This window comes from Octodon degus, unplaced genomic scaffold (assembly GCF_000260255.1).
Source record: "Octodon degus isolate 3935 unplaced genomic scaffold, OctDeg1.0 scaffold00048, whole genome shotgun sequence".
Lineage (NCBI taxonomy): Eukaryota > Metazoa > Chordata > Mammalia > Rodentia > Octodontidae > Octodon > Octodon degus.
Genome location: NW_004524624.1, coordinates 2,961,431 through 2,988,639, shown reverse-complemented (window position 1 = coordinate 2,988,639; position 27,209 = coordinate 2,961,431). Strand labels below are relative to the sequence as shown.

At 37.4% G+C, this 27,209-nt stretch overlaps 1 protein-coding gene across 4 annotated transcripts in view; it reads right to left on the bottom strand.

Moving 5' to 3' along the window:
- Window positions 1-25,957, bottom strand: part of Trpc7 (transient receptor potential cation channel subfamily C member 7) — a 195,691-nt gene extending 169,734 nt beyond the window's left edge. For 2 of the 4 annotated variants that reach the window (XM_004632238.3, XM_004632239.2), the window contains exons 1-2: window positions 25,666-25,957; window positions 17,158-17,935 (exon numbers count right to left, since the gene is read on the bottom strand). In XM_004632238.3, coding sequence (XP_004632295.1) covers window positions 17,158-17,935; window positions 25,666-25,667 — 780 coding nt within the window. In that variant the 5' untranslated portion in view covers window positions 25,668-25,957. The remainder of the gene's footprint in view (window positions 1-17,157; window positions 17,936-25,665) is intronic. The other 2 variants (XM_004632240.2, XM_004632241.2) reach the window with 1 other exon arrangement.
- Window positions 25,958-27,209: the final 1,252 nt, after the last annotated feature.

Sequence of the window (27,209 nt, the reverse complement as noted above, 5' to 3'; positions counted from 1 at the left end):
TTAGAAAGAGACAAAGATGACTATAACTTCAAAAACAACAACAGAAGAGAACCACCAAGCAGAAAAGTAGGGATCCTACAGTAGAAAAACAACATGATAAAGATAAGCCAACATATATCAGTTATAATCATCAATGTAAATGGTCTTAATTTACCAAACAAAAGAAGCAGACTGGCAAAGTATATCAAGAAACAAAATCCAACAATATGCTGCATATAAGAAACACATTTGGCTCAAAAGGAAATTCATAGACTGAATGTCAAAGGATGGAAAACAATACTCCAGGCAACAGGAACCTAGAAAAAATCAGGGGTAGCTATTCCCATTGCTAACAGTATCACCTTCAAACCTATTATAACTAAAAGAGATAAAGAAGGTCACTACATACCTGTTAGGGGAAAACTACAAGATGAAGAGATAACAATTATAAATATACATACACTCAATATAGGACATCCAATTCTATGAGACATTTTAACAGGCATGAAAAATCTAATGAACAATAGCATAATTGTATTAAGGGATTTTAACACATCAATACAAAGAGATAGAACAACTAGCAAAACAATCAGCAATAAATAAAGACATAAATAAATAACAGAAATATACCAAACTTGTGAAGAAATGAACTTAATAAACATTTGCAGAGTGTTCCACACAACAATGTCAGAAACATATATTATTTTCAGCTGCACACAGGATGTGCTCCAAAATAGACCATATACTAGCACACAGAACATGCTTAAGTAAATGCAAAGGAATTTAACTTATCCCATGTATATTATCTGACCATAGTAAAATGAAACTGGAAATTATTGACAAAAGAAACAGCAAAAGCTCTAAAAACATTTGAAAACTAATTAATATCCTCCTGTAAAATCAATGGATCACAGATGAAATGAAAGAACAAATTAAACAATATTAACAATCAAATGAAAATTCTGGTACAATTTACTAGAATCTGTGGGATGCAATGAAATCGGTCTTAAGAGGGAAATTTATAGCAATAAATTCTTGCATCACAAAACAGAACAGGCCCAAATAATCTTATGTTGCACCTCAAGGTCCTAGAGAAAGAAGAGCAAGTCAAGCACAAAGCCCAAAGAAGGCAGGAAATTATAAAGCTCAGAGCAGAAATTAATGCAATGGAGATGAAGAAAACAATGCAAAGAAATAATGAGTCAAAGAATTGGTTCCTTGAAAAAATAAATAAAATTGATAAACCAAACTTATCAAGAAAAGGAAAGAAAAAATTCAGCTTCATGCAATAAGAAATAAAAAAGGTGAAATCACTACAGACCCTATAGAAATTTAGAAGATCAACAGTATTTATTTCCAAAACTTCACTCTTGCAGATTGGAAAACAAAAAGAACTGGACAGATTCCCAGATGTGTATGAACTATCAAAGCTGAAACAAGAAGATATAAAAATTAGGAATAAAATCAATATCAATCAATGACATTGAAGGTGTAATAAAAAACCTATCATCAGAGAAGAGCCGAAATTCTGATGGAGTCACAGCAGCAGAATTCTACAAGAAATTTAGAAATGATCTAATACCAACTCTACTTAAACTCTTCAATGAAATGCAAAGGGAAGCAATTCTCCCAAACTCATTCAGTGAGGCAAGTATTACTCTGATACCAAAACTAAAAAAAGCATTCAACCAAAAAAGAGAACTACAGGCCAATTTCCCTAATAAACTTAGATATGAAAATCCTCAATAAAATACTAGCAAACAGAATGTCACAAATCATCAAGAAGATTATACATCACAAAAAGTGAAATTTATGCCAGGAACACAGGGATGGTTAAATATGTGCAAATCCATAAATGTAATACACCACATCAACATGGCAAAAGATATAAACCACATGGTTGTCTCAATAGATGCAGAAAAAGCTTTTGACAAAGTCCAAATCTCATTCGTAATAAAAATCCTACAGAAACTCAGAATAGGTTCTTTTCCAAAACCTCATAAAATCCATTTATGATAAACCAATAGCCAGCATCATACTGAACAAACTAAAACTGAAAGCCTTCACTTTAAAATCAGTAACAAGACAAGGATGCCCACTGTCAATACACATTTGTGAGAGCAATTAGACAAAAGAAGAAATAAGAATAATGATTGGAAAGGGAGAAGTGAAATTATAATTAATTGCAAGTGACATGATACTGTACATAGAAGATCCCAAAACTCCACTAAGAAGCTTGTAGATTTAATAACACAATTCAGTAGTGTAGCAGGATACAAAGTCAATCCTTAGAAATCAATATCATATCTATACACAAGCAATGATTGCACTGAGAAGGGAATTATGGAAACCATGCCTTTCACAGTAACAAAAAGATGAAACACTTAGGAATCAATCTCACAAAGGAAGTAAGATGTATACAGTGAAAATTATGGTACTTTTTATATTCCGCTGTTTATTTATTTATTTATTTATTTATTTACTTATTTTTTACATTTATTTATTGTGTGTGCATGTGGCCAGCTCAGCCCACCAGGGGGCAGGGCTGGCTGGCATGTGGTGCTGGGGGATCGAAACGTGGTCCCTGTGCTTTGCCAAGCTTGTTCCAAGTAGGTGCTTTAGACCACTGAGCCATCTCTCCAGCCCCGAAAATTATAGTACTCTTAAAAAAGAGATTGAAGAGGATTTCAGAAAATGGAAAGATTGCTCCTGGATAGGAAGAACCAAAAGTGTAAATATGGCTATACTACCAAAACGGATATACAGATTCAATGCAATCCTGGTTAAAATACCATTAGCGTACCTCACAGATCTAGAAAAAAAATCCTAAAATTCATCTAGAACCAGTAGAGATCTAGAATAGCAAAAGCAATCCTGAGCAACAAAGGAAAGGCAGGAAGTATCAAAATCCCTGACTTGAAATTATACTACAAAGCTTCTGTGATAAAATCAGCATGGTACCGGCAACAAACAAACAAACAAACAAACAAACAAACAAACAAAAAACCAAATAAGACCTGCTGATCAATGGAACAGATTAGAAGATTCAAACACAACTACAAACACAGTCAGCCACCTTATCTTTGATCAAGGGGGCCAAACAAGTTCATTGGAAGAAAGATAGATTCTTTAATAAATGATGCTGGAAAAACTGGCTTTCCACATGCCAACGGCTTAAAATAGAGCCATGCCTGTTACCATGCACAAAATTACAATCAAAATGGATCAAAAGTTTAAATATTAAAACAGAAATTCTAAATATCCTGGAGGAGTAATTAGGTAAAAGTCTTAAGGACATAGGGGTAGGTAGAGTTCATAAATAAAAATGACATGGCAGAGGAAATACTTCAAAGAGTCAACAATTGGGATCTCATATTTTTGAAAAGTTTGTGCACATCAAAAGAAATCACTGGGCCAGTGAGATAGCTCCGCAGACAAAGTGCCTGCTTAGGCGAAGGAATGGGGGTTTGATCCCCAGCAACGCATACCACACTTGCCCCACCCCTGGGTGCACTAAGCTGGCCACTGAGACTGGGCATGGTGACACACAACTGTAATCCCAGCACTAGGAAGGCTGAAAAAGGGGGGGATTACTATGAGTCTGATGTGTGTAGAGAGGCCCTGTGCCAAATACATTAAAAAGAAATAAGAAAGAAAGAAAGAAGAAAGAAAGAAAGAAAGAAAGAAAGAAAGAAAGAAAGAAAGAAAGAAATTGCCTACAGAGTAAAAACAAAACCCATGAATTGGTAAATAGTTACACCAAACTGTCCTCCAAAAGACTTCAATCTAGAATATATGAAGAATTAAAAAAAAATCGAACCTCCAAAATTCAAAGACCTAATCCAAAAATAGGCATCTATTTTGATGATGTACACTTCACAAATGAAGAGATACAAATGGCAAATAAATATATTAAAAATGTTCAACATCATTGGCCATTCAAGAAATGCAAATTAAAACAATACTGATATACTATTGTATGCCAGAAAGAATGGCTATCATCAAGAAGTCAACCAATAATAAATGCTGGCGAGGCTGTGGGGAAAACAGAACCCTTTTCCACTGTTGGTCAGAGTGGAGGCTGGTACAACCATTCTGGAAATCAGTACGGAGATTCTTCAAAAAGTTAGGATTCGAGGTCTCATTCAAGCCAGCTATTTCCCTCCTGGGTATTTTTCCAAAAGAGCTGAAATCATTGTACCACAGTGACATATGTGCACCCATGTTTATAGCAGCACAACTTGTCCTAGCTAAATCTTGTAAGCAATAGAAATGTCCATCAACTGAGGCATGGATAAAAAGATACGCTATTTTTTACACAATAGAGTATTACTCATAGAAAGATAAATGTGAGGCTTTTGTAGAAAATGGATGCAACTACAGACTATATTGGTAAGGGAAATAAATCAGATCCACATGTGCAAACATCATTTTGTCCCACTAGTGTGAGAACCTGAAAGAGTAAATGTAGTCTGGAAGGTACAATAGATACTGTGAAAGAGAAAAAGAATTTATTCAATAAGAAGGGAAAACTGGGATGGGAAAGGGACAAAAGAAAGAAGGGAAAATATATATTTATGTTTGTATATATACAGGATAATTTGGATAATTTTAATGCCAAGTTTTGCTTGTCTTTGAAAGAGGCACTTCATGCTTTAAATTTTTTTCTTGTTATTATTTTTTTTCTTTTTAGTTTCTTATAACTTTTTTGTTGCTTTGTTTTGTTTTTGAACCTATTTTGCTCATTTATATCTAGTAACCTAAACCATAATTTGAAGATAACAACATGCAATACACAGCTTATGGATGAATTCTTACTATTTTGTTTAGTGATATTTTTGTATCACTTCTAATGCCGATTTTTTAATTACTATTTTATTTTGTTTAAAATTAATAAAAAAGAGAAGAATCATGACTTATTATCCACGTGCATTTAAAAGTCAAACAGTAAAACAACCCCAAACCTAAAAAACAACAAAATAGATCACTAACAAAAAAAAAGGGATACAAAGGACAGACCATTTTGTATTTGCATATACAGAATAGTTAGGATAGATACGCAGCTACTTTTGCTTAATTCAAAGGAGAAGAAAGATTTGTAGTAATAGTGTTTGGACAGGATATCCTGTCTGCTTCTTGTACTATGAATAACCACTAAGAAGATAACAATGTATAATGTATTAATTATTGAAAATGTCCTATTAATCAACTTTGAAACTGTCTCATTGATATTTGTTTCTCAAAAAAATAAAATAAAATAAAATAAAATAAAAATATTTAAAAGTGAACTGAATATGGTTTGTGCTTCAGGTCTAAAATTTGTGGATGAAAAATACCTTTGATAGTTAATTTTGTTTGTCAAATTAATCAGTTTAAGAGATACCTAAGATATTAGTAAAACACACTTCTTGGATATGTCTGTGTGGCTCATAGAGGTGTGACCTTCAGGACTGTGTCTCATCTCTTGCATTTTTTTTTTGGCAGTCTTCCCCTGCTCCCTAATTCCAGATTCTGTAAGTTGACCAGATTTCCTCTACCACACCCTCCCACCATGAACTTTCTGTGTTGGAGCCAGGTGACCATGGACTGAACCTATGCAACCATGAGCCAAAATAATCCTCTTTTTTAAGTTGTGAGCATCAATTATATGTCTAAGCAATGTTAAAAGTGACCAATATAATACCTATCTTGGATATGATGAGGAAATGAATAATCCCTTCAACTGTTGTCCTCCTTACTGTTTGATTAAGTTCCATTTAGTGATACTTTCTCAGAACTCTTTCCCCCAAAGAGCTGAGTCTGCCTCAGTGCCTGGGGCCTACCTCACACTCTTCTGAGCTGTAGAAAGGCTCAAGGAGAGGAGGAAGTTGTTGGTGATTAGAGATTTAGATTTATTAGTGGGGATGCTAAAATGTTCTAAGAAATGATAAGTTATAAACTATTAACATAAAGTGAGTGAGAAGAACAAGATTCAAAATTGTTTATACAGTCTCATCATGACTGTGAAAGACAAATATATGTATAGAGGAAGGAATTTCAACAACAGGATCTCCTATTTGGTAATGAATCACAAAACAAAGGTCTAGGAATGAAGGGTGGAGGAGTATATGGAACAACAGTCAGAAAACTAGAATAAAATAGGAAGCTTAGAAATAGGAAATGTGTATTTAGGAGTTGGTCTATGATAAGGGTGGCATCACAGATTTAGATTAATAGATGGTCCTGTGAAACTAATCATATCGAGATTAAAAAAATTAGAAACTCACTCTACATAGAAAAATGAAAACTCCAATTGCACTAATGGTTTCAACATAACTGGTAAGCCTACGAAAGAAATAGAAGTAAAAACTACTAATACAGAAGATTATCTTTATGACATTAGGTGGAAAGGGAATTTGTTTAGCAAGATTAGACACAAATTTAAAAATTCAAAATTTTCAACAAAGGGAAATATAGGCATGCTGAACAGAGTTAGGGCTCAGAAGATATCACCTCAGAGTACTATAAACTGAAGTAGATTAGGAAGGCCTCTAAAACAACAATCTTCCCCTGCCTTTCTGTGGAACAGCTGCCATAAAGAAATTTTCTGACCTACTTCCCAAGCAAATAAGTCATAGATCCTCATTCCAGGGGTGTTGCACTTTATATCCAGGTAAAGGAATGGTACATAGAGAAGCCAATGAAGATCAGGACAAGCCTTGCTGAATATCTTCCCTCAGTTCGCTACCATTAGGTCTAACCCTCTCTAATCATGGCTTTTTCTTGTTCAATGAACCTTAAGTATAAAAAGAGAAAATTTTAACTGGGTCTTCATTTCTGAAGTCTCTTGAGTCATATAAAACATTTAAAATATATGTTATATGCTTTTCTCCTGTTACCTGTCTTTTGTTATAAGGATGTCATCTGTGTCGCTTGTGATAGATCAAAAAATATGCCCATTTCACCCCTACACAGATAGGTGGCAGACTGGAGAAGACATTTGCATTGTTTGAAATGGACAAGAAACTATTATTTAGACTGCAGAAGGAATTCTTGCAAGAAAATTAAGAAACTCGTCAAGACAGCAATCCCTGCAAAGTGGATGAAGGGTGAATTAAAAGAAAGGAGGGCAAATAAGAAGTACTCAGCCTCACGAATCATCAGAAAAACTCAGAATGGTTTTGCATCCCTCATATTGGCAAACATGAGAAATCAATGTAATACATAATGCAGGCAATAAATGGCAAAACAAAGATCCATTGGGAGCCTAGACTAGGGCAGCCCTTCTGGCAGCAATCTGCTGTGTTCAGCTGGGCATTCCTGCCAACCTCTGCCACGCCTTCAATAGGATTGTGGTGGGCACAGACATGTCCTTTGCTGCCTCATTTCTAAGACAAAACAGCAGCAATCTAGGTGGCCATCACCATGGGAATGAATAAATGAAAGATTCCAGATACAGCAAAAGAATACTAGGTGGTGGATAGATGCAGTAAGCTAAGTTTATACACAACAACATAGAACATAAGGTGTTGTGTGAAAGAGAGTAAGGAAGACCATACTTTTATACTATAGTCCCTTGTATATAATTTATAGTTTTCTTTTTTTTTTTATCAGGGATCAAACTCAGGACCTTGTACTTGCCAGGCAGGTGCTTATGCCACTGAGTTATCTCCCACCCTGTGTGTAATTTATGAACACACAAGTCAGAAATATAGTTTTCTATTGTTCCTCTTAGGAGGTAAATTCTATGCAGGATTTTGATGGCTGTTAAGTGGGTTTAACTTTTAGAATTTTGAGAACACAGTAAATACAAAGGATGTATTTCTTAAATGAAGGATTCGTCAATATCTATGTACCTATATATCTAAATTCAGATTGAAGATGGGATTTTTTTGAGGGGGAAGATTAGTGAAGGAGAGGAAATAAAAGGGTGGTGGTAATGTTTTATCAACTGAATTATTCATACTTTTGCACTTGGGAGTAGGGAAAACTCTAAGTGGAAACATTCCAAAATAGAGTTATTTATAGAAGTTAGGATTGATGCTGACATTTTTCTTTCCTCTGCTACAATGAATACTAACTTATTTTATTATCCCCAAATCCACAACTTGAAAATGTCTTTTTCTTGATGGGGGACAATGCTCCCAAGTTTCCTTCAATTGCTCTTTCAGATGTTCCCTTATTCTGCCTTCCCCAAATGCTGCTCACCTGTGAACGCATATTTTTAGGGGATTCTCATATTTTTGGTTTAACTGGTGCCTTGGTCAACAAGAAGCATCAACAGTTTCTCCCTTTTTTCTTCATACTCACCTTCCAATTTAGGACTATTTTGTGCTTCCAGAGTAACTATCCTTCCCTCTATCCTGTACTCTCAAAGTCTATCTGTGTTGTGCATCTTATCTACTTCAAGTTGATATTTTTTCCAGTGTACAAGGTCAAAGAGTGTCATACTAACATAGGTCTTTCCTGGAACTTCAGAATGTGAATATTATTTGGTAATATGGTAGTACCAGAATCCTTACTAGATGAAAAGAGACATGGAAATATCTATGCATAGTTAAATTCTGTGAAAACAATGGCAGAAATTGGAGTGAATTATTGAGAAACTAATGATTGGCGGTAACTACAGAAAGTAGAAAGAGGCAAGGAAGGATTATGCCTGAGAGCTCAGAGAGAGAGAGAGAGAGAGAGAGAGAGAGAGAGAGAGAGAGAGAGAGACAGAGACAGAGACACAGACAGAGAGAGCTCAGAGAGAGCTCAGAGAGAGACAGATAGACAGAGACAGACAGAGAGAGACAGAGACAGAGAGACAAAGAGAGAGAGAGAGAGAGAGAGAGAGAGAGAGAGAGAGAGCTCAGCTAACATCAGCAGGGTGACTGCAACATTAACAAACCAATTCACTGAGCCAGATTTAACCGGGTATTCACTAACAAGGATTTTAGGTTACCAGAAAGGCCTTGCCTATACTCAGGTCTTCTCTTGGTCTGCTTTTATTAACATCCAAAGAGTCAGGAGGGAAAGATGAAAAAGGAAAGGGAGAGATCTACTCTGTGCCTTATTTATGCTAAACCCCTTTTCTACTGAGCTATCTCCTTGGCCCCCTACAAAACCCCTTTTCTGCACCAGACAGATTGGGTCTTTCCAGCTGCAGCTATGGGTCTCTCGCTCACATATGCTGAAAGTTCCCAATAGTTTAGGAAGAAGATCAATTTTTACGTAACCACCAGTGGTCAAGACCATGGCAGAAGGCCCTATAACCATCCCTGTCATCTGCCTCTGCTCCCTTCTATTCCATATAATAGAGCCATACCACGGTGCTCACATTTCTTTGAGCCTCTTCATCCCTCTCTGTATAGGTGATTTCATGCACCTGTTCTCTGTCTGGAACTCTCCTTCTTACTTCCTGTTATCTGTTTATCTCTTTTATAGCCTCGGATCTCGGGTAAACATTGCTTTCTCTGACAGATCATTAAGCGCTTGCTGCACATGTACATGCAATCAATCACTTCACTGAAGACTAATTTAGTGTTCTGAAAACTGTATTGTATGATTTCTAGTTCCATGCTTATGGTTTTATGGAGATTGTCTGTCTCCTTCACTGGACAATAAATTCCCTGAGGGAAGGAACTTTATCATGTTCCTCTTTTATCTCAACACCTAGCCTAGAGGCTTACTAGGTATTTGCAGCAGGAATGTTGGATTTTCAGATAGCTCTGTGACTAGGGTTCAACTAGTTCTGATATTCCAGAAAGCTACAGAGCTTGATATGCACTCTCCCACCACCCTGACTTATATTTTCCACATTTACTCTGATTATGAGTTTGTTGCTAACAAAACACAAGCCTCCATGCAGCATATTCAACTAATGTTACTGTACTATAATTAATTTATATAGCACTTTAATTTATTTCATTTCTCCAAAGAAAAATCCTTGCATTTCCATTTTATTTAATTTATGCTACTACTCATTCACCAATTTTCTCGAGGAGCAGTCTGCATTTTCTCCACATCTCTGATATGTCAGGCTGATAGTTTCAGTTATATAGGAAATTATTTTTTCCCTTTTTTTGTGTGCAGTGATGAATCTTTTCTATGAAGATATTTTTAAAAAATGAATCTTTGATTTGTCAATAGCTCTGCCTGCCCATTCCTCCCTCCTGTTTTGCTTCTCTATCTTTCCAGCCCACACCACTTCTTTTCACAATAATATTTTAGTGTCACTCTTAGCTTATTTGGTTCCAGTGGTCTGCATTTTTCCGACTGAGAAATAAAACCTCAGCCTATTTTTAACTATGAAACTCACACATACAGTCTAGACTTTTTTCTTATTCTGTAAAGATCTGCTGAGGGAATGAGAAGCTTAGGCAAAATCAGAAAGGCACCCTGAATACAGGAGATGGGGAAATTTAAGCTGTGTATACTGGGAGGAAAAATCCAGTGGGTTTGGAAATGCCATGGAGCCCTCGGTGAAAAATAACTAGTATTTATTTGTGGCAAGTTCTCTGCAAAGAGTTTTAAATTCTTGATCTCATTCAATCCTCCCCTACACTCTGAGAGGTCATTTCTCATAAATTCATAACTTATTTACTAAACTAATATTTACCGAGTACCTAATGTGTGCCAGGGTGTTTTTATGGTTAAACTGGGTGAGGTGTATAATGTTCTTAGGGACTTGATGAATTATTATGGTACTTACAGAGTTGAGAGAATCAGGGTATGAGAAAATGTGTGGGCAGATAGCCTATTTAATTGAAGTATGATCCGTGTCTCCCATCCTCCATCTTTTAAATAAGGAAATTAGTTTCCAAAAGATTCCTAAGAATCCATGATTAGTAGGAGATGGAGCCCAAGTCAGTCAATTCCAGGCCCAATTGCTTTGCTCTGCACTCTCCAGCCTCAAGAGAATGAAGCATAGCTGCTCTGGGGACTCACCAGAGCCTGGCCCTTGCCTATGTCCTCTTTTAGCAAAATAGCATCCTTTATCTCGTCTGAGTGGCTGCAACCCAACATACAGCGTCTACCTATTTCTGATGCTGATACTCTTCAGCATAGACCTAGAAGAGCATCATCTAATTTTAGGCATTAATATCACCCAAGGAAAGACCATTGTTAAAGGACACGTTAATCAGTTTCTTTTCCTGTATTGACTCATTAATGAATGCTCTGGTGAAAGTGCTCCTCCAGGAAGCACTTTTTCTATTTTACTTAAGCAGTAAAATAGAAAAAAGACAAATCTAACTTGGGGAGGGTTCCCCTTGTCCCCCTTTCTGAGACAAGCCAGTCCCTGGATTGTATTCTCTAGCACAGGGCCCTGTGATTACAGCTCCGATAAAAGTAATAGGTCTCTGTAATCTGACTCCACCTCGCTCGTGTACTCATGGGCCACACCCCAAGTGTATGTGGTCAGGGCAGGACAGGCCCATCAGCTCCCCTCTGAGCTGGCCATCTTTCCTTCCTTTGCTCACTTTGTGACTTTGTCAGGTGTTTAAGCACAGGGTAGGATGACACAGATCCCTTCAGGTATTCAGGCTGCTGTATAACTCAGTGTTTTGAGGACTTCTCTGCCACATTCTTTTATACACACACACACACACACACACACACACACACACACACACAATGCATTCATGCAACATTTCTCACATAATACAGCAAGAAGCAGCATTTTAGCTTAAAGCAGTAAGCAGTGTTCTAGCTTAAAAATATTTTCTCTCTTAACCAGCCGGCAGAAAAGTATAAAAACAAAGTATAAAAAAAGGTCATACTAATATGCTGAACTGTATAAGGCTCAAGTCAACAGCTTCTGACATTGCCAGTTCTATGGATAACCCACTACTATTATGGACTACTGGACTATATTGTAATATTTTGCTGAATTCAGGCACCTATAATATTTAAGTGACAATGGAATACCCTTTTCTGACAAAACTAAACAAAAAAGGGGATACAAGTGAAGAACCATTTTGTATCTATATATTCAAAATAGTTAATGTAGATATACAGCTACTTTCTCTTAATTCAGTGACTAGAAATACTTGTTTGAATAGTGTTTGTGAACAGGATATAATATCTGTATCTTGCACGATGAATAACCAGAAGACAACAATATGCAATGTATTAAGTATTGAAACTATCTCATTGCTATTTGTTTCTCAATATATATTTTCTCAGTAGAAAATAATTTTCAGTAAATCATATATACACACACACATATATATATATATATATATATATATATATATATATAAATATTAGTACCAAATTGTATTAAAGGTAGGAAAATAAACAGGCTCTGCAGAAGGAGTCTGAGTCAAGCCAAGGTAGGAAAAGAATGGCTACAGCTCGATGGTGGGACACCATGCAAGATCCAACACAGTACCCTCTGATACATGTTAAGCAAGGGTTTCTTTTTATTAGCAGTCAAACTTTCAAACTTCAAGGAAATATGTTTTACTAAGATGTTGGTGTCTAAAAGATAACAATTTTAAAAATCTTCTGATTATGTAAGAAGCTGGTACAAACATTAGCGCTTATTCAGTCAGCGCCTCTGGCCCAGGCTGGGCCTTTACTCTGCTTCCTGTCTCATTAGCTTCAGTTATCCAGAGTTCACCTGTGCTCTGAGATTTAGTGCGATAGTACTAAGTCACTTATCCTCCCTTCTTCTTCCTTCTTCCCTTTTTCTTTTGGATAAGTTTGCAAGAAGATTACAACATCTTTACCTTCCACAATGGGAGTCTCACTAGGATCATGGCAGGTGGCAAATTGGTTTCATTTATCATTATTTGCATTTTTAATTTGTGGTATTTTAGGCCCAGAGAGTTTTTTATGCATATTAAAATGACAGCATAAACATTAATGCATTATTCATTATCTAGTTTTCATAATACATGTGGCCAACATCAACTGATAAGCAGAGAGGTCATTAGCACTCTGAATAGGATGAGTTATCACTTTGGCTTCCTTACCCCTACTCTCTCCCTCTGAGGCTTATAAGAATCAATTGCTGTGGCTAAAGCAGAACACACAGATTTCATGCTGATGTGGTGTCAACAGGAAGAGCTTCCTCAGTAGTAGCTTTTCTAGTCTTGAGAAGAGCCAAATGTTCAACAACTGAAATCCACTCTTAGGCCTCCATATTTCCCTGTATTTGGGAACACTACATGCGTTTAAATTGAAGCAGATGTGAGAGAACGAGACTCCTGAACCCCATCCTGCTGTCTTTCTTCCTAAAGCCCTAACCTGACGCTGTAGTATTTCCTCATCACCCTTTCTTTCCGCATGTCCCACTCTGTCGCACCATTCCTTGCTTTCTCTGTTACTCTAAGTTGGAGGAAAGATTAACTTTTAATCATTGTGCAACACAGATAATCAACATACATGGTCACTGCCCAAGCATTTGACTAGGATGATATCAGCAAAATAAAGGCAATTTTATCAGAAGGATGACAAGAAAGCCAGGCCCAATAATTTGGGAGAGCTACAGAGGCCTCATTATGTTCTTAGGTTCAGAAACCATACTCCTACTGAAATAGAAAAGTGATTATTATTTTTTGCTCCTCCAGGTTCTTCTACACAGAAAGCCTATTGCACCAGGATGAAGCACCTCTAAATATTCCAGCTTACACTAGTTTTCCTTTTCTCATTCTCCTATTGCATAGGTAAACCCATTAACCAAAATGTCAATGGATGGCAGTATTCCCAAATCCCATTTCAGGTAAGACCAAGAAGATATGCCTTGCCTTACATACACCACATAGTGGAGTTTGTAATTGGTTCTGTTATTTATTGTGTGGGCTTTATTGCCACAACCAGACTGTAGTCTTCTTTAGAACCTTCTATTTTATAGTCCATCAGATGCCTCAATTAAATACATATGTATCAGAAATCTAAATCATAGATTAAGGTAATCACTTGCTTTCTTAGCTAAAGTAATTATCCTTTTAGGATTGCTTCATTAGCTTCACCAGATAGTTCTGGAATGCTTACCACATTGTTGGGCACTATTCAAGGTGTTAGGAAGCTGTCAGTGACCACAGTGAATTTTAATAACTTTCTAGCCCCTAGAAGATTAAGAAACATAAGAAAACCTTTGAAAACCTATGTAGTGTCCCCACCATCTGGCTGCAGCCACAGTTTACTGGAAACCTTGACATTTGCTATTCTTGTTAATGATGGGAATATATTGTGGTAATAAATTAAAACAGCTCCAAAAAAGAGCCTGGCAACTGAACTCAGACTTATTTCCTAGTGGAGGAGTGTGGTAAAGGGGAAGGATAATGACATATGACATTTTCAGTGAGACCCTGGAAGCTTTTCTATAATTGATGGCATTGAGTTGTCTCCATAGCATGAGGCCACAAGTAGCAATATGTGGTCCTTTCAAAGCAGAACAAACTCCTTTGGAGTGCATTTAAAAACACATCCACTTGTTCTTTATTCTTTTGTTATCATTTGACTTCTTCCCTGTTAAGCTGTTCTCTGACAAGATTTATAATGTCAGGAATGCACACGCAAAATAGTTGAATAAGTAATAAAGTGCTAAAGGAACAGCTATGTTAATTTATAATGCACCATTTGTCGATGATCTGAAAGACCTCATTTCAAACAAAGGTAACTAGGGGGATGTTAATAGCCTGCAAATGTATTTATTCTGCTCTTATTCTGAGTAAATCGCTGCACTGCACAAAGGATTTGTCATCATGTTAGCAGTGTTCTTAATTGTCCACAATTTTTGTAATTTATGTTTTAAATCAAAATATCATAGTAGATGCTTTCAATAAACTTCCAATTTTAGATATCATGTGTATTAAAATATGCCAGACTTTGGGTTTTACTAGAGGAAACAAATGGCTCAGATGTATTTCCAAATGTTAGTCTAGTATCATTTCATTCAGACTGGCAGGCTCCCAGATGTGAGATAAAAAGGGAATGGTGTAATCATCCAGATAATCCAATCCTATAACATTCTTTGCCTGTTTTTTTTTTTTTTCTTTCATGGCCAGAAATATTTAAATTACTTGGCTATGCAGTTCCTTTCATAGAATCTATTCAAAACTGGTCTGGAGGTGGGGGAATAAGTAGAGTTCCACCAACTTTTCTTGGGACATCTGTGGCCTCTATGTGAGTAGATGAGGGCTACCGTACAAAAACAAGAAAGGAGGAGGCAATATTCTTTGTATAGGAGTGTCTTTGGGGAATCTTCGCATCTACATCCATTAAGTTATCCGGATGAGGTCATGCACAGTGCAGGTGTTATGAAAGTGGCTTCAGGTCAGTGGATAGGTCTGTGTTGGAGGAATAGAGGGAAGAAAATGAGCTTAATTACAGGATTCTTTAGTCATCATTTGTGATGCCTGAAAACTTCAGTTGGCCTGGCCTGGACTATCTATCCTGGTCCTATAGCACAAATCTCTCCATCTAGAGAGGCTACCACAGCCTCAGGTATGTGTAACTAAATTGTCCCTCTCTTTCATCCCACTGCCCAGTCTCTGTTCAGATCTTTTAGTTCATCTTACTTATGAAATACCTTTGCCAAATTTTACTTTTCATCACTTTAGGTTTTTAATCACAAACTTCCAATGGTTCTCAGGTAACAGGACAATATTCGAAGTGCATGGTCCTCTGAGGATGGGGCCAAGCTCTTCACTTTAGTAGTCCTTTGTGTGTTCCTACAGGAGAGCTATATTCTGTTCTATGAAACTTGTCCTATGTTTCCTCTCCTCTTGGTCTTCTGGGCCATAGATATATATTTAACAAATATTAATAAAATTATTATGCCTATAAATAACATTAATATATGTTATTAATATGTAATACTTTATATATTAATGTTTGCATATTGATAAGATATTAATATATTTACATAAAATGTTAGTATATTTATTAATTTATATATATATATATATATATATTTATTTATTTTTTGGGACAGGATCTCACTGTGTAATCCCAGGCTGCCTCAAACATGTGGTGATCTTGCCTTAACCTCCCGAATGCTAGCATCACTGGCTGAGCTTCTGAGTTTGATCTTTACTTGACTCATCCAAATGCACTAAAATACCTTGCTTTTCTCAGGGATCCAACTTGTTCTCCTGAGTCAGGACTAGCCCCATTTCATCACCCTCATCTAGACCTCCCTAGCAGTATGGTCCAGTGGGACTTCCTTGCTGATGGAACCTATTTTTGGTCACCTAGTTGTACCTTATACAGTGACAGCTATTGCACCCAAATCTTGTTTGCATGATGAACTTTTTTTCCTGAATGTAGCATCTTTCTTCAAACAATGGGAATAATAGCAGCGTGTTATGTAGCTGTTGAGGAGGATAAATAAGATTGCACGAGTAAAGTGATCAGTGCTTGACTTACATACATTCTTATTAAACGTTTGTTGTTAGTAAATATCACAACAAAAGGATTTCTTAACACTGGGTCCCACTCATTGCTTTGAGGAGTGTCAGTTGACAGTAACTTTTTTTTTTTTTGCACCAGTCTGTTCCTGAATAATGGACTTTGGAGATGGATCTCCAATCTCTAGGATGGCCTGAGAGGTGGAAGTATTCTGGGGGCCAAGTTTCAGGACCTTGACTGGGGCCTTTTACTAGAGTGACAAACTCAACTCTACAAACACCTCTTCTTTTCCTTTCTGTGTGCCTCTTCCATAGGCCATTGATAGGACAATAGCCAGTAGCTTGCTGGGCTTAAGAAAGGATGTCCCTCATTTTTTTTTTTTAAATCACTGAACACAGACTGACTCTGAGATAGAGCCTAGAGTGGAATAGAGATGTGAACCATGAAAATTAAATGATCAGCCTAAACCCCAGAGGGAGTCTAAACTCTATACTAGGTAATATCCTTGGGCAGTGAGGTATCCCGGACATTTTTGCTTTCCCTAAGGCAGAGCTAAGGTCTACAACATCATCCTGCCTGCATGTTGCTTGTCTTTTACCATATGGGTGTGTGTGAACATCAACTCTTTACCACACTCATGTAGGTTAAAATACTCCACCTAATGGGCTGCTTTTCCCCTAGGCCTACATCTGACATAGATGAGATGTGTCAACCTTCTTGGCTGTGACAGAATAGCCAGGCCTAGAAGTTCTCACCCTTTGTTAAATTGAAAAACAACCCATTTTGCTACTGGGCGCACATGGTGGAGTCCCCTGGGCAATCTGCCTACAGAATGGTGAGTAGGAACGTTACCTTGAATTCAGTCTCAATGTTGGCTAGCCTGGCTAACTCGTTGCTTAGCTCCAGGGCTGTGAGGACAGGGTCTTCGCTGGACAGGGACAAGTAGGCCGCACTTGCCAGTCCCTTGTAGGCATTCATGCGGGAGCGCGAGTGGCTGAAGGAGTCTTTCCGCTGCTTCTCTGTGCACTCAGTGCACTTGCAGAAGTAGTCGTGGGGCCGTTCTATCCGGGCGCCCTTGAGCAGCAGGATGTGCACGATCTCGTACTCCTGACAGTGGGCTGCCAGGATGATGGGCGTGATGTCGTGGGAGAAGCGTGTGCCGTCCTCATCGTAGGCGTAGAAGTCGTCATCCCGCAGCTCCTGCTCCAGCGGGCTGAGGGTCAGGCGTTGGCCCTGTGCAAAGGCCGGGTGGTTGAGGATGGCTTCCACAATGCGCACGTAGCCCTTGCTGATGGCCAGCAGCAGCGCGTCCCCCACCCGCGCCAGGTTCTCTTTCTTGAGCAGCAGCTCGGTGACCTCCAGGTGTTCATTGCCCACAGCCAGCTGCAGCGCGTTCTGCCCCATGTAGTCCACGCAGTTGAAGTTGAGGGTTTTGGATTCTTCCAGCATTTTCCTGACCACCGGGATGTTGCCATACTCAGCTGAGTCCAGGAAGCGCTCCTCCTCCGGCGTTAGGCTAGTGCCCTTCTCGTTGAACATGTAAGCGGGTCCCCGGATGGCCTGGCGGCGGCCCTTCTCCCTCAGAGTCGTGTGCCGGCGCTGCATGTTTTTGAAGGTGTTGCTCCCCAACCTGTGAACCACAAGGCAACAATGCTCACTTTGCCAGAGGCCTGTGGGCTCCTTAGCATCAAAATAAACCAAACTCGTTTTGAGATTAAAAACTAATCTTAGACTTAGTCTGTGTCAAATAATTTCCAAACAATAATTGGAACCTAATGACAAATGATGAAGTTTTATCAGAAATCATTGCATTTATGACTGAGATTGATAAAAAATTGGATTGCCTGAGCTATTTTTTGCAGTGTAGGAAGAGAGAATTATTCATACCGTATAGCCCTGAAGTGGAGGGATGGTGGGCTCCAGAGCTGAAAAGTGGGGTTGAGGTGGCTGTGACAGGAGAAGGAGGGCAGCGTGAGGGTGTGGCTGAAGCATACTGGGGCTGTTGCGTGTAAAGCTGAGCAAGATACTCCAAACCTTCTGTTTGTTTTCTTACCTTCACAATATGGGTAACTTTTTGTGTATGTGTTGTAGTGTCCATGGGGTGGACTAAATGCAGTAACAGATGTGAATGTTGGTTTTATTCTGTCCCTTTTATGCATGTTTCCCAAGGACTGTGCACACACAGCATTGCGCATCACAGTTCCTCCTGCCTTGGGCTCAGGTGCTTTACTCCTACTGATTTCTTACACTGTGGTAAAACAGCAGTAAAGCGCAAGTATGGCCCATGGGGCTGACTACATCATGCGCTCTGCTCTATGGGAACAGTGCTTTCTGGTGTCCGCGTAACTTAGACACTAAAAGGCAAGAAGCAGGACTGGAGTCTCTGCTACTTTCTGATGACTGTAGAATCAGACCTCCTGAAGGAATTCTTACAATTGAACTTGGATTTTTATATGGGCAGAAGAAATAGGTCAGCTTATATGCTGGATTCACTTAAAACTCTTTGCTCTTTCCCATTATGGCATAGTATAGCGGTCAACACTAATGTTACTAATAATAACAGTTAACATTTATTAAGCTCCTATTATGTACAAGGTACTATCCTAACAGTGTCACATGTATTAATGTGTAGAATTCTTATATCAAAGTGAGGAAGACATTATTGTTAGCCTCATCTCAGATGAAGATGCTGAGGTCAGGAGGGCGAAAAGATAAGCTTTGAAATCAGAAAGTTTAGAGCAGAAATTCTGACTCTGGCATTTTTCAGTCTTGTGACTTTGGAAAAGTTAAAATGAACAATACCTCTCATATAATTTGAATTTAGGACAGGCTATTCCATCTCCTGCCACCCGTGATCTCTTGAGCAGGTACACAGTTCCAGGTCTCAGAACTGTGAAACCTCTACCCTAGCCCTCTACCAACTTGGATTTCTCAAACTCATCCTATTCTCTAGTTGATCCTACCTGAATTGTCTATTCTCCTTTCTAGTGTACTCCCACTCATATTATTCAAATAGTATTACAGTGGCATGACTTTTAACAAGAGAATGTCTGTTCTAAAGAGTCAGTACTTAAGGATTTGTTTTTAACTGTTTTTCATGGTCCCAGAGAATTAGGTCTTATTACAGATTATGTTTCCATATATAAAGAATATTCACCATTTCACTTAAGCTATTTCAGAAAGACATAAAAGCAATACAGAGCAAAGCTTTTAAATAATACCTAGTGTTTTAAGATTTTAAAAGCAAAATCATTGTTAGTCTTATGAATCTTTGAAGTTTGGGCTCTTCGTAGTTTTTTGCTCATTTAACCTTTTGTTCTGTTCCAATCTCTTTGGTTTTAGGTCTTTGTGGGCCTGACCCCTGATATAAAGCAGAGATTGGAGGCCAGAACTTGAAACTCTAATCCTGTTGAGAGCTGAGTCACAGTTCTCTTGGGTAAATCTACTAAACCATATGGTGGAGCAACTTCTTAATCTGCAAAATATAGGAAGAATAATTATGGGCAACTTCCTCCAAAAGCAACTGGGAGTGACAAATCCTAATAGAGAGCTCTGCCTGTCATTGGTGGAAGAATCTGAACTGACATCTACTTTTCTAAAGTGCAATTGGACAAAAAATTTCCTGGGGAAGAGATCATCCGAATTCAAGTCCATGTGCTCCTTCTGAGCCCATTTTCTCAACAATACTGTCATTCCTTGGGGATAGTCTATTATTCATGCCCAAGGCAGACCCTAGCCTGGGAATCCCATATAAATACTTACAGGAGCAAGGAATTCACAAGGAGCATGCATGCCCTTATTACTACAGATTTTTCAGAAGTAAAAGATGGCTGAATTGAAAGTTACACACTACTTACTTCATTAACATTTCCAAAGGGCCTTGTTTTTGGAGAAGCAATGAACTTTGTTTCAAGGCTTGAAACACACACACACACACACACACACACACACACACACACACACACACAGAAGTTAAGTGCACGGAAGACTAACAATATGTCTCATGGAATTACTCAGCTCATTCTACAATAAGTTTCCATGTCTGGAGAGTACTTCTCTGGACGTCTCCGTCACAGCTCAATCCAGGAAAAAGCAATTTCTGTTTAAGAGTGTGGGAGCCATATGCCAGATAGGAAACAGCTGCTGTCCTCAAAGATCAGGCACTACAGCTAAATTCTGAGCCAGTGTTCTATTAGAGATCTGCCTAAGAGGGAGAATAGCTTAGAGTGCAAGGTCAAGGGTATCCAACTATTACACAGCAAGAAACCTCGGGGAGATAAATTCAAAGGAAATATAACAACTACTGGACCAAGTCAGAGCAGAGAAGCATTTCACAGGGAACATGTAAGTGCTCAATCTAAATTCAGAGTCCTTATGAATATCACAGATATCACAGATACCGCAGCCTAGAACCTTAAAGTATGTTCAGATGTCTTTTGTTAATTCTTTTCATTAACAAGGCAGAGCGAAAGAAAACATGCAAAGCAGGTATTAGTATTTTCTAGGTGAAGCAACTGAGGTAGATAAAGTGAAAATACTAAATGTTAGGGCAGATAATCTGTACAAGGATAGAGCATCATATAACTATTGATATTCCTATACTAATAATTAAGTGTATGTGTGTGTGTGTGGTTAGTGCTTGTCAAAAATTAAATGTTTTCACCAGTTGTCATGCAGTTTTTCTGAATGACCTTGAAGGCAAATATAGCGAGAAATAAACAGATTTCTCTTTCACATCCTTTAAACTCTCAGTTTTTTGATAGGTATATTTGGATGCCAAAAAAAATGGTCATGTCTGCTCTGGAATATGCATGTCAACATATAAATGGGCCGTACTCCCCACTGAGAGTGCTTCCTACCTAGGGGTGTTGCAACAGACTCTGCGCCATGTAAATTGAATTAGATTTTGATAGAGAGCATTCAACCTCACTGTGGGCTTCTTGATAGCTCTGGCTCCTTCTACCCTGATATCTTTCCAATGATGTTTTTAAGCATTGACACATTTATAGATTTATTCAGCTACTATATCTTTGCTATTTAATCTTCTTTTTTTTTTTTTTTTTTTTTGGTGGAACTGGGGATTGAACTCAGGCCCTTGCACTTGCCAGGGAAGCGCTTATTCCACTGAGCCATCTCCCTGGCCCCTACTATTTAATCTTAATGTTACAAATATTCATTTTTTAATCATGTGTCACATGGGTTGGAAAGAATCTGAAAGAAATAATATCATAGAGTCATTTGGTCATTAATAGCTGGTGGCCAGAGATCACAATATGTTGCCCTGCTGGGCTCTTGTGATCTTTCCCAATTTTAGGGTCAGTTATAAGTAAAATGACTCTCTCTAAAATTCAACACTCCTAAGACACCTCTGTCCCTCTGATCTTCCTTCTATGGTGGCAGGTCTCCTCTACTATCTCTCAAGAAATACGCTGGCACTGATGTGACAAAAAAGAAATCTACACAGGAGAGATCACTGTGGAGGACGTCTGTAGACTTTGAGTGTCTGTCTTGGGCTTCCGGTCATTAGCCCTGAGCCAGGGAAGCTGACACTGACTATCTCATGTCCTCAGTGTTTCACAATTCACATTAATTTAGTTTTAGGAAAACAGAAAAAAAAATCAAAGTGAAAATTTCCTTAACCCAGGGTCATTTTATTACCTGTACTTCAATATTTTTCTTGAAAATGAAAGGCAAATGCCTTTTTATTTGCATAAATTAATGAGATAATGATTACCAAATTCATCAGATACTTCAATTAAGATACTTTTTTTTTCATTTTTCAGAAATGCATGCATTGACATTTGGTGTAATTCAGAAGATGGATTCCAGTGGAAATGACCATATTTGAGAGGAAGACTGATTATTAAGCTCACTCTTTATACTTTGGTTGCTATTTTTATCAAGCTGTTCTTACAGATGCATCAGCCAGTCTTGAGGAAGCCAGATGTGAGTAATCCGTGAAAAGTATGACTCCTGTATGTTAAGTCCAGCTGTAAGTGACCATGACCATAATGCTTTTTAAATATGAGGATTATGGTTAATTACTGGTGAAGAAAAGACCACTTTAAAATATATATATATCTATATAATTTTCTAGGGTTGCTGTAAACATCAAAGATCTTTGTGGAAATTATATGAGCCTAAAATCAATTCAGTCTGTGATATCCCTAACAAAACAAGAAAATTCAGGAATTAAGTTAGACATTCAGGAAAACCCAGTTTTGCTTCATTGTCCTCTCCTAAGTGTACATGTTCTGAGTTACAGTCCAGAGCAACAGTGATGAAAGTCTAATGATGCATAATCTTCTCCTAAATCTCAATTTTTTTCCAGTTTTAAACCATGTAATAAAATTAATTTCTCATGTTCTTTATGACCATAGTGAAGGATTAGTAATGCATACAAAATACCCTGAATACTATACAGCTTTATACAGATGTTTATGAGAATAGGGATCAAAGTCCTACATATCAATATACTTCAGTACACATTTATTTAAATTCACTCAGATTTTACTCTAACTTGATATACTCTGCTAATTTTTAAAATGACTATGTGATACTGATAGTTAAATGATACAGATTTACCATTGCTCTGAGTGCTGTATGTGAATTATTCTTTTAAATGAATTATTATATGTTTAGCTATTTTCCTAAATGACTACCCAAACATAATGATTAACATTTATTACAGTTGTTCATTACCAGGTTTTCACAAGCTTCTAGATTACTTACATGTTATAGTGTTCTCATTTAATGGATGAAAAGTGGTTTAAATAAATTGACCATCTATCTCAAGCTATACAACCCATTATGAGAAATCTACTCTGCTTGATTTCAAAGTCCTTTCTTCTGATCAGTTTGTCACTGCTGACTATTTTCTTTCTGCATTGTGTCTAGGGTTAGACATTTTTCATTAGAATGTAGGATCCTTGAGGGCAAGGGATTGTTTATATGGCATATGCACCTGATGCCCAGTAACCCTGATGGCTGGCAGGTGGTATGTGGTCCAACAACATAGTCAGGTCTTAAATATTTGATTTGGGTTGGTCTTTTAAGAAGATCCCCCTCCAAAAAGGAGATGTTAATGTTTATTAGAATGTTTTTTACAAATTCTAGAGTCATATAATATTATAAGTGCTATTTCTTATTTCTGACATGTAGCTTTTCAAGTAAAGTATGAATTACAAAGTAACATAGGTTTCCAAATAGTTGCACTCTAAGGATGATCCATAAATTGCTAGTTGACGCAGCTAAGTTAATCAGAGGGTATTTTACATGCATTGACTGACTGGGGCAGAAAATGAAGACAAGTTTATGTCTTTATATTACTGAAAAAAATTCATATTTCTGAAGGCACCCGACTTTTTAAAAGTGTCATTTTCCTTATCCTGTTGCGGGGAGTTAGTGCATGTATTATTTAGTGCCTCATAAACACTCGAGAGTTATTGAATATTATTAACTCTTAGTTTCTCCTAACTATGTTAATTGGGGACCTAAATATTTAATTTTCTACCTAAGCTAGTAACAATAATATGCATACAAAACATATTCATTTTGAATAAAAATGATACCCACCTCATTACTTCATTACTACTTCATTACATACATGAGTTCTTACATCTTACCAGTCATCCTACAGGACACAAGCAAATATCACTCTGCTACTCATTACAATGTATTAAAACACACTTTCCAAATAGTTTTTCTCACATGGGATAGCTTTTCCATTGTATATGGTAATGAAAACAATATATTATGTAGTGCCCTGCAATGTTAGTAAGTGATTCTATAAGTAACACAGTTTTTCAAAAAAAAAACATCATTTAGAGAAGAAGCTGTTGTCAGTATTTTCAAACTACATTACCTATTAGTTATTAAAATTTAACTAGTGCTCTGTATGTGCTTCTATTTTTTTCTTATTTTTATTTTTTTGCCTATTTGGACACAGGAAGTTGTATGTCTATGCTGCCTTGTGCTCATCTCCAGGTGAAACTAAAAGAAGTTTAGATAGTTACATTAAAAAAAAAAGATTTGTCACAAAATAAAATAGGTACTTGAAATATTCTGATAGTTTCATTGACCTCTGTGATAAAAGTCTGAAATGAACATCTACCACCAAAAAAACAGAGGCCTTTAAAATATGAAATAAAAATACTGAGAGAGGTAACATGCTGAATATTTATCCAGGGGAAAATGTTGATTGTTTGTACTAAGCAACAGTGCCTTGTAGCTCTCATCCAAGATACCACATGCATTCTGCAATTAGCCTCAGTGAGGCTCCATACAGGTTTGATTTTTTTCTGGGTTAATTACTGCCTAAAGGAGTTAGCCTCCATATTCCTAAGCACAGAAGCAAGTGATTTTGAAAATAAGTGTTTATGAAATTAGAGTTATGACAAAGGACCTTGGTGAGTTGTTAGACACTTGAATCAATGTCATTATTAAAATTTTCTTAGAGAGTGGGTTTGCATCATATCCATAATGAATATTCTATATTTTATGTGAGTTCATTCATAAATCTGGTTAAGTGTGGCTAGTGCTTCAGAAATAGAGCTCACCAGCAGGTGGCATTCTGAGGCAAAAATTCACTGAGTGCCACCAGACAGGGTGGATCATTATTGCCTTTTTTACTATCCTGAGTTCATTAAGTCTTTTAATGACAATGAATAGAAATATCATCTTGGCTGTGTAACTCAATCATACCTAAATGAATTTACAACTCCAGACGTAAAGAGGAGACTCTGTGGTCCAGAGTTTCAAAGCTTATGTTAAAACTGTACCAGGATCACATTTCTTTTATTTAAAAGCATGTTTGTTATTTTGAAATGGATGTCTATAGGAGTGCATGGCTCAGACCCTATTTTTCAGACCATATTTTCAATTAGAGTAAAATAAAGAAAAAATAGCCTTTTCTTCACCACCTGTAGTTTGTTGATGGTGATTATTTATTAGAATATAGTCTCTCTTTTCCAAACTCCTTATTTATATAAGCATAAATACAGCAATAAAAACACCACATCAGAAAAGCTCTCAGTTATGAAAAAGGAGAATACACATACTCTCTTCTAGGAATAAAACAAGAATAAAACTGTACTACTCTAACACAAAAGGATGACTAGTCTAACCAGGATGAGTTGTGTCTCTCTAAATGGCTTTGTAAACTTACACTGTCAGTAAAAGGAAAAGAAAATTAATTCCCTTACCAACTCAACATACAAGAAAAATTTCATATCTAGCAATGCATTAGAGAGAAAAGATGAATACATAAAAGTTGCATATTTTATATTTCAGCAAGAAAACAACCTTTATTGGAAAAATGAAAAAAAAAATCGGTGTGAAAGACTCATCGTAGCTACTTACATTGAGGGTAGAATACGCAGGCTTGTCCCTCCTCTAGATGACCGGAATCCGGTGTCGAGTCTCTGGAATCTGGCGCTCCATGGGTGGTAGCCAAGGAGGTGCCGCTCTCCGTGGTCCTGAAGTATAGAGCTGGCCAAGAGAGTGGAGTTGCGATGGTGTGAAAGCGCGCTCCGCTTTTCTTTGTGCTGCAGTAAAAACTAGCCTTTCGTGGCGGACCCGCCTTACTGTCCTTTTCCTAATCTGGGGAAAATTTTCCAGAGAACGTGGAGAAGCATCCGTGTGTGAGACTGGCAAGCGGCGGCGTGATGATGGGTTGATATAGTCCCCACCCCCCTCTTCCAGACCTAGCCTTGAAAGGGAGAGAGCAACTCTTTCTTCCTACCAACCCGTCAGGAATTTTACTGGCTCCCTTCTTTTCAGAATAATGCATCAAACATACAGACACACGTGCACACACACACGTACACACACACACACACACACACACACACACACCTTAGTTATATAAGGCAATATGTTCTGGCCCCTGAGGTAGAATATTTACTAGTTTAAACAATTCATTGTTTGAAAAATGAGAAATGAGCTGAATTTCCTTTCCTACCTGTTGGGTCTGTGTGTATTTACAGAGGGAGAGAGTTAAGAAGAAAACTAAGAGTAAAGAAGTTTTAAGAGTGATATAAGTAATTTCCCATAATAAGCTTTAAAGCCACACCCCACTTTGTCTTCTTTCTAACTTTGCTCTTTTGCTTTATGATTTTTTTTAGCATTTATGTAGGACCAGGAATAGGTTTGTGGCATAGATAACATCTGGTGATAGTGAAAAGAATAGAAGGACTCTCTCACACCATAACTTTTCATCTTCTGAAAGGAAATTACCAGTGTAAAAATCTATTTTCCTAGAAATCCCAACTCTCACCAATTTTTGTGTTACTAAGTGGTCTGTGATTCTTAAACACTAGCATGTTTGGTGACATCCTTGGAGAGACACCTCCTTGACTGAAATAGTGGCACTTAGGAAAATCTATGACTGTCTCTAAGTAGACTATTTCTATGTGGGTTGCTAAATAAAAATCAGAATGCTTATTCCTTGAACCCAATTCATGGATTAATTACTGACATCCTGAGATGACCACTTCTTTATAAAGATGTGATACTTAAGATGAAAGAGTTGGCTTATAATGTATTTTCACACTTCTATCCTAGTTTTATATGCAAATAAGATTGCATGGGTTCATTAATATTCTACTAGCTTTTTTTTATCTGGAGGTACATGGAAAATAGCTTTGGATTTTAATACACTTATTAGCTGTGTGATCTTGGACATAATAGTTAATTTATTGAATTACAATCCCTCCATATGTAAGTGGTGGAAAATAGGGGGGTTGATGATGCCTTTTACCAATTATTATGATGACAATTAATTGAAATCACACATACAAAGCATCTGAAGAATTCATAGTTAAGGTTTGGTGGGCACCTGTGAAGGTTATTCTTTTCTTTGCTTAAGAGAAGTGAAAGTAGTTCTGTTGTTTAAACTCTCTATA